A 19,607-nucleotide genomic window follows, 5' to 3' on the forward strand; every position below is an offset into this window, starting at 1 on the left:
AAATAAAATTCCCTTTATTCATCCCATAGGGGGAATTTGTCTCTAGGGTCTTATTCTAAGGGAAGACTGGAATAACCCAGGTGTCAATTGCAGTGCAGTACCGCAAATTCAGCTAGGGCGAGGTGACTTGCTCAAGGCCACACAGCGCAGTGGCAGGTGATCAAACTTGATACCTTTCAGGTTCGAAGCAAAGACCGTACTGCTGAGCCACGCTGATGTGAATCATATTCTTATCATCATCAAAATCATCAATGCATTATCGTTTCCATTACTAAAGTTGATAACAATGTTGCATTTCCAGGTGATGGAGAGGAAGAGGATCCAGCTCTTGCTTTGCCACCAGACATGTGTAATGACGATGATGATGAGAACAACCCAGCCAAGGCTAGTCTTGTCAACAAAGTGGATCGCAGTCATGTCATTGTATGGCAAGTGGCTGTCAACAATTCATAGCAAAGACGATAAATAATTCTTCACCCCTACCAATCATTAAAGACAAAGTCTACTTTACAACACTATTCTGTTCTTTTCTTCGATAGACAGAATTGTTATGACCTCAATGGATTAATTAAAGTTTCATAAGATATTGTCGAACCATGTGCAATAAAACTGCATTTTGGTATGAAAATATTTGATCAAAATAAGAGATTCAAGACTAAAATTGAAACATGGATACTTAGTGAAAATGCACACAAAAACAAGAAAAACATCTTCACTTCTAAGCTCCACTCAAAACTGCTATACACTGGCTAAAAAAACTTTTTTTTTTTTCATTTTGGGCAGAATGTTTTGCCTCATATATCAATAGGTTTTAAACGAGCCTCAACTTGTCTAAAAGTTGAAAGTCGTAAACCAAAAGCTTCAGGTTTAATTTTTTTGTTGTTGACAAATTGGGGGGTGACTATAATCTATCTATAAATGGATGAAATGTTTTCTGGCCAAATTGGAAAAAAGATGTTTTGTCAGTGTATGGCAGAAATGTTATTTTAAAATATATATATGTTTTGTATAAATACTAATTTTACTCCCTCCAGTTGAAATATGATAATATAATGATATAAGCACGCTGTTGGACTGGACATTGACGTTGATAAATAAAATTTTCATGATTGACGTTATAGCAATCAAACTTGGTTTGTAGATTGGTCTTTATGTATAAAATCAGGCAAATAGGCTTTTATTACATTTATCGCCATGTTGAAAGTAAAGTTCCGTCACCAAATGTAATACAAATAGATAAAAGAGAAAAAAAATTAACAGAGGGATTATTGCTTTTATTATATAATGGGTGGGCTCGATGTATCCGGCTTTATTATACTGAATCTGAGGTTTATTGTACTTTGTAAAAAGTAAACAAATTGTTTAAAATTTATGAAAAGATAAATATGAAGAGGAGAGGGTTTGATGGCATTTGTTTTATTGATTGAAAACTAAAGCATTAGGAGAGTAATTCTGTGCAATACTGTCTTTGCTGTGATGAAATTGATGCAGTCAAATATGGCCAAATTATTGTTGTTTATTGTCGTGTTTGTACAAGTTTTGCTTTTAAGTGGAGTAGCCAAAATGTGTTCTCTTATGATAACCATACATTAAAACAAGACATTATGTTGTCGAAAAAATAAACTTTTTGCTTTTTGGTGTAGCCTTTAATTTAAAAGAATAGTCATGCTATCTAAGCCAGTAGTCTTATTTAAAACATAATTGATTGCTCAAAGTGTGAACATTTTTAAAGCTTTTCTTTTACTTTCTTGCAAAATGTCATGTCTTTTTTTATACTTATAGCAATTAAAATGGAATCAACTTTTGGACTTTGATAATCTGTTTAATTTTTCTCAAAATAGTTGTCACAACACTCCGGCAGCCAGCCTGATGATACAATAGAAACGAGGAATGGATTTTGTTAATTTTTTTTTGTAATACTTATGTCCAAATCAGAATCTTTTTCTACAGATAAATATAAAAAGACAATTAGTCAGTCTGAGATAAGAAAGTTGTGTCAAAAAAAAACTTGTCTTGATAGAAATTATACAGTGGCGTCTTTTACTTTTAGCACTGGGTTTCACCCCATGAAGACTGGGTTTCACCCCATGAAGACTGGGTTTTTAAAAATTGTTTTTATTAATAGACGTTTCCACGAAAGTAGATGGAACCATGCAACCAACTTATGTAATTTGATTGATACAATATTCATAGCTACTTAGACTTTCAGGGCTTTTACGGTGATTTTCAATTATTCAAAATGATCACAATACTCAGAATGTGAAAGGGATTTCACTGGTTAAATGGCCGCACACTGAATCATCAGGAACCCTTTTTACATTATTCATAACAGTCCATTCACATAACTTGATTTTAGATAGTTTGGCATTGTTCTATCTGAAAAATTTTAAAATGCTTATTTAGCTCGTAATCACCCTCTCCCAGATCCCCTGAAAATTCTTATGTGATATTAATTAATCTTGCAATTGTATGCTTGTTTTTTGTTTATATTTGTATGAGAATGTTGAAATGACAAGGGTATTATCTTGACATAATTTTCCAGTCAAACTAAATAACAGGTAAACTGTTAGTTCTTGGCGATACACTGAATTGGTCCCTGAAATATAAATAAAGGCTTTCAATAGTGCAGTGTCATATATATTTTATTTGTTATTTTGTCTTTGACAAATACTGCAAGAAATAACATAAATATACCACATAGATTTTTGTCTATTTTTCCTGGGAAAATTTCTGCAGTAGATTTTAGTCACATTATGTAAATAAATTATGACAACAAATTATTATCTAATGGCAGTGGAATGCATTTTATATTTGTAATCCTTGTAAAGAACAATTTTCTTCATAATGAATCCATAATATTGTAATCAATATGGAGATATTATTATTATTATTTTTATTACTACTACTACTACTACTACTACTATTATTATTATTATTATTATTATTATTATTATTATTATTATTATTATTATTATTATTATTATTATTATTATTATTATTATTATTATTATTATTATTATTGTCAACTGGGGTAACTTTGCCTTAAAGGGAAACTTTGCCTCTTTAGTATTCGACCAATTAGAGTATGTTTAGTTTTGTGGCAATTTTTTCCTTTTATAAAAAATCAAGTCATTTTAAACAGGAAAATAACTACAACAAAGCTGAGATGACTCAAAATACTCCAAATTTACAGAGGCAAAGTTAAACCTTAAGGCAAAGTTACACCAGTTGATGGTATTATTATTATTATTATTATTGTCGTCATTATTATTATTATTCATGATATCACCATTACTATCATTATGTATTACTATTCAAACAAAAGAAGTCGGGCTGATCAACCAACTTTGTGAAAAGCTGAAGTTCAGCTTACAAGTGGTTTGATTTTTCCAAAAAAGCGGAACCCAATTTCTTTTAAAGAGTCACAAAGCTGCGAGGTCCAAAGTAAAGTGACGTATTATTTCTGTCTTGAATTTTAGAATTGTTATTTAATTTTAATATTTTGTTTTTTAAAGAAGCAAAAAAGAAAAAAAAAGAGCATGAGCAATCGAAATGATTCCAGCAAATCTGGAGTCAAATTTTTAGAACCATTATACATTGTTTTCTTTGTATGTTTACTATCACGCTTGGTGGAGCCTCTCTTGTCATTTTATATAGTATGATGACAATCGCTCATAATCTTTGTGTGCACATTATAAGTGCACTGAATCGCTTCATATATATTTTTTTTATTCCAGCAGATACTTAGTAAATGGCATTGGGTGGGGACATGTATAGTGTAATAATAACTGTGGAGGTAATTTAATGATTACATATTTCACTTTTACTCACCTATTTGCATCAACTCTTTTTTTCCCCTGCTTTTAATGTTATATAAAATTATTTTTTTTTAAATTAAAGAACCGTGAAGGGAAAAACAAGAACAGTAGGGTTTAAAATGTAAAGGCTGAGATGAAAGTATTTTTGAAATACCTATCAAACTATCTCTGATGACATTGACATTGGTTAATTTTATTGGATTGACCATTCATAGTTTCGAATGTTGTCAGTTAAAAGAGTAAAAATGATGAAAACTTTGAAACATACAAAGAGTAGAGTGCGAGAGAGAGAGAGAGAGAGAGAGAGAAAAGAAGAGGAGAGAGAGAGGAGAGAGAGAGAGAGAGAGAGAGAGGGGGGGGAGGGGGGGAAAGGGATCATTTGATGTATATAATATGTGTGGATAGGTGTGATATGTATGCATTATTTATTTTTATAAATAGGTCCAGGGTGGTAAACGGTTTGTACAGTGGGAGGAAGTTTATTTTATAAAGGGGTGAGGGAGAGACCAGTATTGTATTGTCAGTTGTATTTGTTGAACCAAAAATAAAACAAACCTTAAATGTGCTTGTTCTTTCTTACTACGGACCTTTCTGACTATTTTGCCATCAATATTCATAGATATTATATATATGGACTCTTTCTGTACGGCTTAGTGTAAACGCATTATTCAGTAGTTAGAAAGAAATCCCCCCAAAATCAGCAAATTCAGTGGATGAGCTTCATAACTAAAAATGGTTCTAATCAGGTTGACCATTTGAAAATTTATCGGGAAGATTATAAATACATGTCTTATTCACCATAAGTCCATAAACAAAGGGCATTAAACGGAAAATGTTTTATTTTGCTTTTTAAGTCAGACGACTTCACTCAGCAGGAAGGTTAGTATAGATTGACAAAACACACACACACACACTCACCCAAAAAAAAAAAAAATGAAGGCGAAAAGAGTTTTAAAAAAAAATTATAGGCTAAAACCAAAAAAGCAAATAACAATAACATCAACCGAAAAATTGATAACACCGTTAAAATCATTATGTATTGCTATTGCTCCTACAGTTCAGTACAAGTGAAAAATTGAATAAAACAAACCCTGCTAAGGACCTTTATTGAAAAGGATACAAATTTAATAAAAAATATTTTATAATAAGATTTTAATTATGTTCGTTAGCAAATTTCAATCAAAATGGTCAATTATCACATCCTTCTCAAAGCTTTTTATTGTATACAAATGTACTTTGTTGTTTTCTTAATTCACTGATGAAAGTAAGAGAGCTCATCTGATCTAGCAAGTTCGATCCATAAAAATGTATGTTTTTATTGACATCTTGTGTAGTCATTTAAAAAATGTGATGAAATGGTATGATTAAAAGCTTATATTTTAATAAGCAATATCAAAGTCAAATATATCAATTTTTGATTGATTTTATTTGAATTAAGGCAAAGTCCAAGTCAGATATGTCACTTTTTTTGTGAGGTTGATGAGATTATGAGACATTTCAGACAATTGCTAAACCAGTTACTTATTGTGACCAAGGGACAATGGAAGTAGTCTTAATGACTGATTTGAGATTATGAAGTTGGTGAATATCATTTCACGATTTAATTACAGTATCATTTCGTACATTTGCTAGTTTTACCCAAGTAACCTATTTGATCATATTGGTTTCTTTATATAATTCAAATAATCACTTAATTTACAAAGGGAAGGTTAGGTGCATAATTTATATTTCAACCTGATTAGAACCCATTACACTTTTAAGATCTTTCAGTGTTTGGGATATGTTTATATTTTATATCATAATGTCTGTGTACAGTGTAAAACTTGATTAACTTATTGTCAGTGTTATAACTATTGTTTTTCATACACGCAAATCCTCATTTGATAATATATGGTCTAAGTTTAATAAATGACTGCTATTACATTCTCATATTTCGATTCGTTGTTCTATTTTATGAACGTGTTTCTTTTATTTTAGGAGTTCAAACAATGGATTCATACTTAAAAGGCATTGAATAGGAAGCTGACTGGGTGCGGCCTTTTGTCTACCCATAACGGGCAGGGAAGCACTTTGTCTTCTACTTATACTTCTATCCCCCATATCGGTTTCCCAAATTATTTTCTGCCTTTGTCTTGGAATGAGATTACATGTTTTGTCCTGGCCTTGGACGGAATCCTTGTCTGGGAGGGAAATAGTTAATTATATACCTAGTTATAGTTTTGGGAGATGATATTTCTCTTTGTAAATATATCTCTATTATGCACTACTCATGAGTTTCTCGTGCAAGAAACATTTCGTTTCGTTTCTAAAATGCGCTATGTCGGAACGAACTAGAAAAGAAAATTGAGCGATAAAAATATCAGAATTTGGGAGTTTAATGAAGGTAAGGAACAAAATTCGTTTTCTCCAATGAAAACTTACTTTATTTCAACTTTGTTTTGAAGAGTTAAACTTGAAGTTGAATTTTAAGCATCATCATGTCCACATTGAAGCTGAAGAACTTTGCTGTGCCTTCTAATCTACCTCCCCCTCCTCCCCACTGTCTTTTGGCATTTCCATGTTTTTTTTTGTCATTGCTCCGAAATGAGATCGGGCCTAGCGAGGTGAGGTTCCCTTGGGCGGAGGGGGTGGGACCACAGATTACACAGGACTCCTAGTCTGTGGGTGGGACTGCGGATATTTCATTGGTTCACAGCTATGTGTTCTGTCCGCAGCTTTGCTATCATTTCTAACCATGGACAGCCATGTCTATGCTTCTATCCCCCTATTTATTCGTCCTTTCCTTATTATGGCTGTTTATCATTTTCGAGAGGAGACAGCTTTATCTTTTTTTGTTTTTTATTTGTGAGATAATTTTTCCCTTTGTAAATCACCTCTCTGTTATGGATTAAAAATTGTTAGATTTAAACTTTTTTTTTCTTCTTTGGTTGTTGGTGGCTAGACCTATCCCCCCCCCCCCCCCCCCCCCACAAAGTCCCACACTTTTTTATCACCTTCTTTTTAATCGGTGCTGAAATGACCCAATAGTGTCGCAAGCGCCGTATGATTTAACTTATAAATTGGGGAATGAGTGATATTTTTCCCCCCCGAGTAATGAGGATTTTGCAAACTTGCAAATATGCACGTAGACTCCAGCGTATTATTTTGGCAATGGTCCCGTGTCTATCCTATTTTTGAACTGCTCATGCTAAGTGTTCTACTGTTAGACAGTAGACAAACCGGTACTAATAGATTTTCTTTCTTTCTCTGTTGAATTGGTCCCAATTTAATATCATACCACTCACTAAAGGAGTGAATACGAGTAATAAGATTAAATCCTCCACACGCCTTTGATAAGAACAAGTAATAAAAATAATCAAAACCAGTCAACAGTCAATGCATACATACATTTCATAGCATTAAATGATGTAGATAATATTCATCTTACGTTCTGTCAAAAACAAATCTTAAATTATGTAACTCTCGAGCAATAAGTTGGGAGTTCAAGAATACTATGATATTGCTCGAGGGTTAAGGAATTCAGATTTTATTGCATATCAACGGCACTGAAGCAATTAAGAACAACATCTGAAACGGTATAAATAGTACACGACATCTTGTGAAGATTATAAGCATTAAATCGTCCCAACTACATATTATGATAACCTGTCCAGCATGTACCCGACGTGGGATAGAACCCGAAACCGCAGAGCATCTAGTTGAACGGTGTGTTGTGACGAAGCTTCCGGGCGGTAAGGAATTTGCTGATTGGGTCGATCGTCATAACATAGTAGTGTGAGCACCATTAGAAGCTGCTACCTTTGTGGTGTAATGACAGCCCATCTGACTGGTAACCCCAAGTCGAAGCAGACTTTATTTTTTTGTTGGGTAATTGTTTCTTGTATTTTTTTCCCTTTCTACTTTGTCTATTTTTATCTTACCATGCCGATGCCTTATCTCATTTTTATTTCAAATAAGACCACCCAAGTCGCTAACCATTTGTTTTGCCTTAAAAAAAAAAGTTCAGAAGGATGATAAAAATACTCAGCCAAATGTTGGAAGATATAAATGGGCTCCGGTAAACTAATTCTGTTGAATAAACCAAACAAGAAAATGGGAGCATTTGAAAATCTAATACCAATTGTTCTTCTTTCAACACAGAAAACTGCTCAGCGTAATAACACTCAACAGAATACGATCAAAGGTGGAGGAATATCTGTCACCTACAAAGAGCAGATTCAGAAAAGATAGGAGTATCAGTGACATTATGTGGGCTCATAGGTGGTTGAAAGCCAGAACTGAAAAATACAAAGAAGAGTTCACTATATTATTGGCATTGACATGAGCTCTGCCTTTGATACAATCTGCAGAACAAAGCTTTTGAAGGTTCTTAACTCATAACTAAAATCTTATCCGACTAATAAGATCACTGATGGCAAACACAATACTAATGTTTACATCTGGTACGGAAACAGTTTCACTATTAACATCGCTGGGAACTCCCCAAGGAGACAGCCTGAGCCCAATCTTTTTTCCGTATATTTGGAAGTAACACTAAAAGAGTTAAGACAAAAACTCACGATTCCTCAAATCCTTACCCGCAAACTGATCTACTCAGACAATATTGATATCATATTTGGTACAGCGGATCTGGCGAAGCAGCATATACCAATAATATCAAATACATTGGAATCTAAAGGTCAACGAATCCAAAACTGACATTACAGTGGTTAACAAGAAACAAGCGGAATGGAAAAGTGTAAGAAAACTCGGAAATTTGATTAATGAGAATGAAGACATCAAAATAAGAAAAATGCTAGCTCAAACTGCATTCAGAGAACTACACAACGTTTGGAACAGGACGAACATCATTAATGAAAATAAAAGAATACGCCTTTACGAAGCGCTAGCACTGCCAATCATTTTATACAACTGTGGTACGTGGGGTCTTACAAAAAAGAATTTGGACACCCTGGACTCCCTTCATCGCAAACATTGAGAAGAGTTATTTGGGTACATTGGCCCGACAAAATCAGTAATGAGGATGTTTATGACAGATGCAGAGTACGCGTATAAAGAAACAAAGATGGAAACTGTTCGGACACGTGCTCCGACGAGATGGATGATTACTTCAAACAAGGAGCCAAATACAGAGGGCATACACCAATTTCACTTCCAACAGCATTGAATCAAGATCTCAAAAATATCAAATATATTTAGAAACAACGACCGAAGAACTGATTTCAACAACACAAGGAAACATCCAATTGCCCATTGCCTCAGCACCTTAACACACATGATGACATTCTAAAGCGAAGAACACTTGCACTGGACAGAGATTTATGGAAACAATTTACTATCTGGAAACAAGAAATAGACTGACACACTCGAAGTAGGCTACCTAACACACACATTCACGCCAAGCGTCCATAGAGAGAGAGAGAGAGAGAGAGAGAGAGAGAGAGAGAGAGAGAGAGAGAGAGAGAGAGAGAGAGAGAGAGAGAGCAGCCATGCTATTCATTCATTCATTTATTTGAAGACCTATCTGGCAATCTTGATTTACGGAAATAGGTAAATACTCCATGGAAACGGTTGGATTGTTGAGTGGAGTAAGCAGTACTGCCATGGAATTCCGGAGTGTCGTTGTTTTCAAAATTTACCTCTCGGAAACTTTTCACCGCTATTCCTGTTCCGTTTCAAATAAATAGTTTAAGGAAACATTCTCTGATTATATTTTGAATTGGGACAGGTAGGGATTGATGAAATTTTGATGTTCTTCTTGACGCTGTTAAAGTTAAAGTTAGGGAATTAGGGTGAGTAGGCTACGGCTAGGATTTCATTTTCTTGTCTCAGTCTCATGTTCATGTTAGCTTTCATTTGTCTTGTGTGAGTAGATGGATAAATTACATGTGCAGTAAAGTTCAAGACTTTTCTTTCATCACAACGACTTTCTTTCTGTCCTCCTCCAAATAATTTAAAGTCTAAAAAGACTTCAGCTTAGACAAACAAACAGGTGGCATTGACAATGAACAATGCACCGTTAGACCACTTTAGTCAAACTGATGACTGTTTGAGGTTTTAGTATCTAGTAGAAGTAGTAGTAGTAGTAGTAGTAGTAGTAGTAGTAGTAGTAGTAGTAGTAGTTGTTGTTGTGCGGCTATGTGGTCTAGTGGTATGACACTTGCTTTCGGATCGGAAGGTCCTGGGTTCGAGCCTCAGGCTCGGCGCATAGTTGAGTCCTTGGAAAAGGCTCTTTACTCACATTCTCTCACCGTACTCATGTGTAAAATGAGTACCTGGCCGTAAACAGCGTTGTCATTGTCCGAAAAATTGTAATATCGCCTAACAGGCGTCATGTCCCGTCCTACATGTTAAATGTTGCTGTTGACCAGGGACCCCCTGTAAAGCGCTTTGAGCACATTTAGTGGATATTGCGCGATATAAAACTCAATTTTTTTATCAGTAGTAGAAGTAGTAGGTCTAGTAGTAGTAGTAGTAGTAGTAGAAGTAGTAGTAGTAGTAGTAGTAGTAGTAGTAGTAGTAGTAGTAGTAGTAGTAGTAGTAGTAGTAGTAGTAGTAGTAGTAGTAGTAGTTGTAGTAGGAGTAGTAGTAGTCGTAGTAATACTGCTACTTCGACTTCTACCATGTGCGGCTATGTGGTCTGTGCCAGCCTCACATATGTTACATCAGAATTCTCATGACATAATATAATCTCCCTTCATCTGCCATTATTGTTTAAATGTTGGGATTTGATTTTTATTCAATAATTCATGTTACCAGCTATTTTTCATCTCTGTATGTGTATACGCATGTGTACACAAATGTTTATAATTTTGTGCGCCTGAGATGTTTTGTAAACGAAATTGGTCGCTATACAATAAACTTTATTATTATTATTTTTATTATTATTATTATTGTTGTATGACACTTGCTTTCGTATCACAGAAGGTCCTGGGTTCTAGCCTCGCTCGGCACATAGTTGAGTCCTTGGAGAAGGCTCTTTACTCACATTCTCTCACCATACTGAGGTGTAAAATGAGTACCTGGCTGTTAACAGCGTTATCTCTGTTGAAAAAAAAAACAATATAATATCGCTTAACAGGCGTCATGTCTCATTCTACATATTACATGATGCTGTTGGTCAGGGACCCTTTGTAAAACGCCTTGAATCATGTATAGTGGATATTGCGCTATTGATGAATCACTAAAACTTTTTTTTTAACCATCACCTCCACCACCTCCACCACCTATCACTACTACTACTACTACTACAACTACTACTACTACTACTACTACTACTACTACTACTACTACTACTACTACTACTACTTCTACTACTACTACTACTATACTACTACTACTACTACTACTACTACTACTACTACTACTACTACTACTACTACTACTACTACTACTACTACTACGACTACTACTACTACTACTACTACTACTACAACTACTACTTCAGATATCAAGCAATCCGTAGATTTTTGACCAATCAAAACTGTGATTTGTGACTCACCATCAGCCCGCTCGGACAAATGTGGCTAGTTGTTATGAAGTTGATGTCACTGTAAGTTATTGTTTTTTAGACTACCAAGTTGGTGATTAGCTACTAGAATCTCCCAGACTATTAAAGTTTAAGATTTGCACTCAGTTTTGTATGTTGGTACAATTGATTTAGTGGGTAGACTTGGTTAGTATTTTACCTATAAGGATTGTTTAGCAATCACTGCCTTGGGTGACTGAATTAATGACTGTTCAAACTCTCTGAATCATTGGGTCGAAGGGCAAGGGGTGTGATTTTGTTCTATTCTGCAACAAGTTAATTGCATGTCAGCCAGAAAAAAAATCCCCCCAACATCTTGTCTGATAGTTAAATGTAAGTAAAGTGATGAGGCAACTCCTCCTCTTTACCATATGCACTGCTTCCCTTCAATAAAAGAATAAAATAACACCATAACACTTTATAAAGTGTATCAAAGGAACAATAACACAATATCTCTAAGATCTTACTCATTCATTTGCAGTAAAATGAATCCCCTAAACAATTAGAATGTTTCCCCCAACATAAAGTAAGGGAGAAAACTAAAATTTTAAATCTTTGCTTAGGATTAAATGACTCTATAATGATAACAGCAGATCATTACCAAATAAAATAACTAACATACAATCTTGGCTGTCGGGTTATCAAAATTGTACTATTCCTCTAATGTTGACAATCATTTTTACTCATTTTTCCCAAATGCGTTCTACTTATGGGACAAATTACTTGTTGGTTTCAAGCTTCTGAGCAATAATTGACACCTTTATAAATGTACTACAAACCATCAGGAAAACCATAAATGTTTTCTTTGTATGCACATCTACAGTAATACTCAGTATGACTGAGTCACTTGGCTTATTTGAAGGCAATGACGACTTTTAAATAATGCGTTCACATGCTTCATTAAAGATAAAAAATAAAGGGTTGTTAAACATTTTTAAAATGTGGATTTACTGTTTAATACATTTTTTTTTACTTCCAGGAATTGAAAAACAGAGATAAGCGTTGACATTGTGGACCCTAAAATAATTTTGGTATCTTGACAAGGAGAAAATCACAACATGGAGGATGCAGTGGGCCGTTTTAAGATTACTCCTGTGAGGCAAGATGATGTGTTAATTCCTCAGAGCATTTTTGATGAAACAGTTGATAGTGATATTGATGGCGGTTACAGAGAGAGACTAGCAGAAAAGAGAAGGAGGAGCTTTTTCAGTGAGTCTAGAATTATTTATTGCATATCATATAACAACGACATCAGCAGCAGCAGAGGCAGCTGCACTAATAACGTCAACAACAAAATCAACAACTATAACAATAACAAATTATGTTGTGTGTTGCTCCACAATATGAACATTTTCTAAATTTTACTGGTGGTATACATATTTTTATTCCAGACTTTTTATATTGTTGTATTTATGACACCGTGCTCTTTCATTTCATATAACTTTTGTCGGTTTCTAACAGTATTTTTTAGTGATTTTACATGATTTTTACGGTATTTCTGAATATTTAAAATGGATTTTATCGACATGACAAGTTCTCACCAGACCCTGTTATTACATTCAATTTTAATATTTTTATTCACAACTCAATTTTTATACCAAGCAAATATTTGCCGTGAACTGTTTTTAAACAGTGACTGTTTTCACCAACATATTTATAGAAACCAAAGAGGTGGAAGACGCAAGCAAAGACCACTTATGATGAAAACTAATCATCGGCCTACCCCTCGTCACCACCCTCCAAGACCCCCACCAATACTGACAACAATACAAGTAAACAACACAGTGACCAACAACGCACCCTTTGATAACTCACCTTTATCAAATCAAAATAATATGACAACAACAGTTCACATCATCATTCACCTAGTCACTCTGCATTGCTGAGTAACAGTTCACACACCAACATCAACAACAACACACAGTATAATAGAGTGTCAACGTGTGAGAAACACTTGCAGAGTAAAATTAAAGTGTCAAACCAAATGAAATGTGGCTTATTTAACTCAAGATCAGTATGTAACTACATCATTAATAAAATAAAACCTGCTGGGTACAATGTGATCAAGAAAAGCCGGAAAGGTCGGCAAGGTGGTGGGTTAATGATTATTCACAAGGAAAATATTGCCTTACAGAAAATAAAAGTAACAACTAAGCCAACGGCCTTCGAAACCATCAAATGCCAACTAAAATATAAAAACATGAAACTTAACTTTGCTCTTACTTATCACCCAGCACCATCTAACAAAAACAAAACAACGTCTAGACAGTTTATGACAGAATTTGAACACTATTTCATCGATCTGTCAACAAAAGACAATCTTTATATCTTAGGGGATTTTAACATCCACGTGAATGACGAGTCAGATAACAATGCATTTGATTTTCTCAATATAATTGAGGCACAGAACTATGTCCAACTCATCACAGAACCAACACACGAAAAGGGAAACACATTATACCTCATAATTAAACACCATGATGACACTTTGTTGAATAACACCCACAAGTACAAAGTAACCACATATCAGACCATCAATCTGTTTTACTTGAGTTGAATTTGGAAAACTCTAAACCCACCAAAAAGACAGTAGCATATCGAAAATATAAGTCATTAGATATTGAGAAATTTAAAAATGACCTTATTACATTGGGTCTTACCACCAAAGTTGAATGTGCATACACAACAGATGATAAAGTTTCTATTTTTAACTAAATTATGTCTGAACTTCTTGATCACCATTCTCCATTGTCAACCAAAGTTATCACCATAAGATCTGACACATCATGGCTCACTGAGGAAATTCAGTTGTCAAAGCAGATGAGAGGAGAAGCAGAAGAAACATGGAAAACAAGACTCACAATACATAGAGAGTTATATAAACAAGCACGAACTGCAACTAACACTTTGATAATTGAAACCAAAAGAAAATCTATCAGAGACAAGGTGGACGATAGTAAAGGCAACAGTAAGAAGCTTTTAAATGTCCTGAACCCGTTTGATGAAAGTTGATAGAAGGGAAAAATTACTGCCATCACACCAAAACAAATCAGAACTGGCAGAGTGCTTCAATGATTATTTCATTAATATAATTAATACCATTCGATCCAACATGGACAATACGGTCAACACCTCTGAATATGAAGATAGCTTACCACCTAAATCATGCTCATTGTCCAATTTCTGCTCTGCTTCAATAGAAGAGGTTATTGAATTAATTAAGAAACTCCAAATAAACAGTGCAAACTTGATGTTGTACCAACGTGGCTTTTGAAAGAATGTTTAAAGGAAGTCGCACCTGCGATCACTTCGATTGCAAATAGGTTTATTGAGAATGCAGACATTCCAGAAGCTCTAAACCATGAACCACTCTTGAAAAAGAAAATTTTAGACAGCGATCAATTTATAAACTACAGGCCAGTCTTGAACCTTCATTTCATTTCAAAATTAATAGCGAGACTCATTGTCAAATATCTCAATAACTACATTAATTTCACCAGGCTGCATATTGTTTTTCAATCTGCTTATAAGCAATCACACAGCACAGAAACAGCACTTTTGCGTGTCCACAATGATATTTTCGACCTACTTGACAAAAATGATAATGTAATACTACTGCTACTGGACCTAAGTGCTGCGTTCGATACTGTGGATCATGCAATACGACTGGACCAAATGCAGAGGATCTTTGGAATCGGAGACAAAGCTCTAGAATGGTTTTCATGCTATCTATGAGATTGGTCACAATGCATTCTTATAAATGATTCCCTTTCACCACCAACAAAGTTGCAATTTGGCATTCCACAGGGTTCAGTGCTTGGCCCTTATATTTTCACAATGTACACAAAGCCCTTAAGCAACATCATCGCGACCTTCTGTCTCAGCCATCATCTCTATGCTGATGATACCCAGCTATACACTCCCATTTCATTAAAAAATATCAAAGAAACAAAAGAGCGACTCACAGCATATCTAGATAATGTTAAAGCATGGATGACAAACAACAAGCTTAAATTCAATGAGATCAAACTTAGCTGATTGTATTCAAAAAGACAGGAAAGGATATTCTCATTGACCAACTGCCCTTCGGCGAATCCGTTATTAAAAATTCCAATGTCGTTCGAAACCTTGGTTTCTTTTTTGACACTCACCTGGACATGCACGAACACATAACAAAGTGCTGTCAGGTGATTTATAACGCTCTCTAAATGATATGCAGAATACAAAATTTTATTGATGACGAAACATGCAAAATACTCATCCATGCCCTTGTTACCAGCCGCTTGGATTGTTGTAACTCTCTGCTGTACGGCCTACCAAAAACATCGCTGCAAAACAAAGCTGCTCGTATAGTTACAAGGACAAGGCCTTGGGACCATATAACACCAGTCCTTAAGTCACTATCTGGCTTCCAATAGAGAAAAGAATAAAATACAATGTTTTGCTTACAATTGCCTTCACCATACATCACCTGAATACCTTGAATGCCTTTTCGGGGAATATAAACCAACTCGATCTCTGCGATCCGGCAATCCTTCTTTAATGGAGAAAAACATCCCAAGAACAAAGTTTGCTGAGCGTGCTTTTGCATTTTCGGCTCCAGTTGTATGGAATTCTTTACCACCTAAAACCCGACAATGTGAAAATCTACCAGTCTTCAAACAGTATCTAAAAACAGGTCTTTTTCATTCTGCTTATCGTGATTCTATGTTAAGTCCGAACTGTGACTGTTGGTAGTGATTTTGTAGTCGAATGAATGAACATGTGTGATACTAAAAAAACTATTGTAAAGCACCTCTGAGCACTATTTGTGGATACTGGCGCTATATCAAATAATAATAACAATAATGTTGATAATGATAATAATAATAATAATAATAATAATAATAATAATAATAATAATGATAATAATAATAATAATGATAATGATAATAATAATAATAATAATAATAATAATAATAATAATAATAATAATAATAATAATAATAATAATAATAATAATAATAATAATAATAATAATAATAACAAAACAACAACCAAAAAAAAAACAGCATACAATAAATATATGCCACTTTGAAAACAACCCTCCACCCCAAAAAAAAAAAAAAAAAAGAAAAAAAAAAGAAGAAAACCCTGAGAAAAATACAATAAAATGGTAAAACTGAAACCTGATATAGTGATGTTAAGAATTTTAATTATGAAATGTCAATAATATCATTTAAATTTTGTATGGGCACAACGCTTTTAAGTGTGGTTTTGACATTTTTTTACTCATGAAAAAAATTATATCATTGTGGCTACAGTCTTTTGACAAATTTTGATAAAAATAGATAATTCATTAAAAGTGGCCCATATTTTCCATTAAAACGTTTTCACTGGAAATATATTACGTGGAAGTATTAAGCTTAAATATTTGCCTATAAATGACACAAATTTAGAAGACTGCAAAAAAACCCAACAAAAAAAAAAAAACGCCCCCAAAAACACATCTTAATATCCCTGTCTACGGTTATTAAAATATGAAGAGACAGATCAAGAGGTAATGAAAAGAGAAATTTTGAAAAAAAAAGTATTGAAAATATGTAAGTTAGAGGAAATCTATTTGAATTTTGAAAATGGTCATATGACGGACAATGAGGCGCAGAAGTTTGTTTAACAATGAAGTGCAAAATGTTGTTAAACACTGAAATTCAAAAAGTTGTTGCATCCAGTCGCTGTCTGACATCAATTTAAAATTTCAGACAATTTCATAAAATGGAAGGATTTCACTCGCAAATAACTAGATTAGATAATATATCAGTTCAGTGCATATTATAATTGGGAGTTTGAATACCCGACTGGAGCAAGTCATCTCGCCCTAGTTCAGTTTGTGGTGCTGCACTGTGGCTGACACCTGGATCATTCCAGTTTTCCCTTGGAATAGACCCTAAAGACAAATTTCCCTTATTGGATTAATACAGGGTATATAATTTAATTTATTATTTTATTTTTATAATGTGATTTTTTAAATATATTTCTTTTTCCTCTTCTTTAGGACTATTGGATCAAGAAGGGCCAAGTACAGCTACCCTGACTTTATATGAGGTCAAAATAATTCTCTAATCCATTCCAAACACATGTATCAATGAACAACTCTATGACCTAAGATAAAGGCCAGATTTTATTTCATTTTTATTTTGTTCTTAAACTGATGACTCAATCACTTAAAATATTATATCGTGTCTGGTCTATACATTTGTGTATTTTTGTAAAGAAAACATAAAAGCTAACAGTTATTGAAAACTATGCTTCAACAAGCATACACAATAAATTTCTTAAGACTGTGAAAATTGTTAAATAAATGCAACGTTGTATAGATTTTAAACAATTTTAATCGAGTAGCCAAGGGCAACAATCATGAAAATCCTAAATGTTATTATAAAATGTTCAATTGCTTCCCTTGATAATTACTAGTGCAATATTAAGTCTCGCATATATGGCAGAGAGGATGTAAGTTGATCTCTATTTTTCTGATTTGACCAAAAGTATGAACATTTGTTTTATATGGAAATTAACTAGTAAAAATAACGGAAGAGATAAAAAGAATGATGAAGGGCGAGGATAGACTATGGGGTTGGTGTGAGGGTGAGGGGTGAGAAGGATGTTCTTAAAATGAAAGTTCTTAATAGGTAAATATGAGTTTGAGTGTAGTTCCAAAGGTGTGTCCAAAAATATTATATCTTTCTCTCTTTATCTCTCTGTCTCTCTTACTCTTATATTTATACAAACACTATGAACGTGGTCAAAACGAATTGATGGAAATAACAAACACATGTCTGTGCTCCATTTTACCCTTCTGATATATTTTGAAATATTTTTTTTCTCCGCCTGGAGTTTCTCTTTACACGTTCTATTTAGGTCTATAATTGAAAAGACATAACTATAACATCTTTGATTTCCTTATCTTTGCAATATTTGATAATGATAATTCTATTTCATACCTTTCTAAGAATACTGGGTAATGAAAATGTTGCTGCTTGATAAACGAAAACAGATAATTCACCTTAACAACGCCATTCTCAATACCATCTCTCATTCGTCTGTAGTGTTTCATTCATTGTGTTTTATTGAGAAAGGGGAAACTGGAAAAGTCCACATTATTTATTTTCGTTCATTAAATTGAAGCTTCAATTCAATTTCCTATTGTTATTTTCTGTTCTAAGATAACTTTTATTTTGATCCTTAGAATGACATTAGTACCAACCGATTTGGAGAGCTTATCTGTGATGATGATGTTTGTGAATATAAAATGAAGGTGATTATTCAACAACAAAAGAATTACCTATGTTACCAAATTACAAGTTGAAATTATGAGAAATATAGGGTATGGAGAAATGCCAGATCAAAACAGACAATATAAATATCACAGTGTCAGAGTCAAACTTGGGATCCAACTGACACGACACCCTCCACCTGGCTGAGAGAGAGAGAGAGAGAGAGAGAGAGAGAGAGAGAGAGAGAGAGAGAGAGAGAGAGAGAGAGAGAGAGAGAGAGAGAGTTAAATTTCGAATGTTGTCAGTTAAAAGAGTAAAAATGATGAAAACTTTGAAACATACAAAGAGTAGAGAGAGAGAGAGAGAGAGAGAGAGAGAGAGAGAGAGAGAGAGAGAGAGAGAGAGAGAGAGAGAGAGAGAGAGAGAGAGAGAGAGATCAGCAAACAGTCATACTAGCCAATGAGCCATCCAGCCACATACTCTCTCTCTTTCTCTCCCCCTAACTCTCTCTTCCTTCAATGAAAGTCTTATTTTATTTATTTTCTTTTGTAAGAATTAAAGTTTCGGTTCAAAATGCGAAATATGTGTTAAGTTACTATTTAATGCATGTTTTATAAATGCTCATCTTTCTTTCAATCACTTCATTTGTTTTTCATTCTAAGAACTTACTGCCAAAGGCAAGATGGAAATCCTTTACATTATCTGAAAAAATTCATTAGTTAAGGAAATTTTATGTTTTGAAAAATGAAACATCAGTGGTCGTGTGTACGACATAGATTTACCTGTTCAATGAAGTGGTAACTGTACTTGGCCACACAAAAAAACGCGACAAACTTTAAATTACTTTACTAATCAAATTCAAAACAATTGATAAGAACGAAATACAACAGAATGAAAGAACAAACATTTCTAAACAAGATGATACAAGTCGTTACGAAATTTTCACATATTTTCATATCTTTATTGACCTTTTCCATAGACATGGTCGAAGTCAACACTACATTGCAG

General features: G+C 34.0%; 2 protein-coding genes across 52 annotated transcripts in view; both read left to right on the forward strand.

Moving 5' to 3' along the window:
• Window positions 1-707, forward strand: part of LOC144970157 (C-Jun-amino-terminal kinase-interacting protein 4-like) — a 57,715-nt gene extending 57,008 nt beyond the window's left edge. For all 50 annotated transcript variants that reach the window (XM_078909487.1, XM_078909490.1, XM_078909492.1 and 47 more), the window contains one exon: window positions 302-707. In XM_078909487.1, coding sequence (XP_078765613.1) covers window positions 302-453 — 152 coding nt within the window. In that variant the 3' untranslated portion in view covers window positions 454-707. The remainder of the gene's footprint in view (window positions 1-301) is intronic.
• An 8,676-nt stretch (window positions 708-9,383) lies between these two features.
• LOC144970160 (solute carrier family 12 member 4-like) overlaps window positions 9,384-19,607 on the forward strand; it is a 44,634-nt gene continuing 34,410 nt past the window's right edge. The window contains exons 1-4 of one of the 2 annotated variants that reach the window (XM_078909509.1): window positions 9,384-9,610; window positions 12,326-12,555; window positions 17,381-17,430; window positions 18,572-18,640. In XM_078909509.1, coding sequence (XP_078765635.1) covers window positions 12,405-12,555; window positions 17,381-17,430; window positions 18,572-18,640 — 270 coding nt within the window. In that variant the 5' untranslated portion in view covers window positions 9,384-9,610; window positions 12,326-12,404. The remainder of the gene's footprint in view (window positions 9,611-12,325; window positions 12,556-17,380; window positions 17,431-18,571; window positions 18,641-19,607) is intronic. The other variant, XM_078909508.1, reaches the window with a different exon arrangement.

This window comes from Berghia stephanieae, chromosome 4, assembly GCF_034508935.2.
Source record: "Berghia stephanieae isolate SIO BIC M18660-M18661 chromosome 4, UCSD_Bste_1.3, whole genome shotgun sequence".
Taxonomy (NCBI): domain Eukaryota; kingdom Metazoa; phylum Mollusca; class Gastropoda; order Nudibranchia; family Aeolidiidae; genus Berghia; species Berghia stephanieae.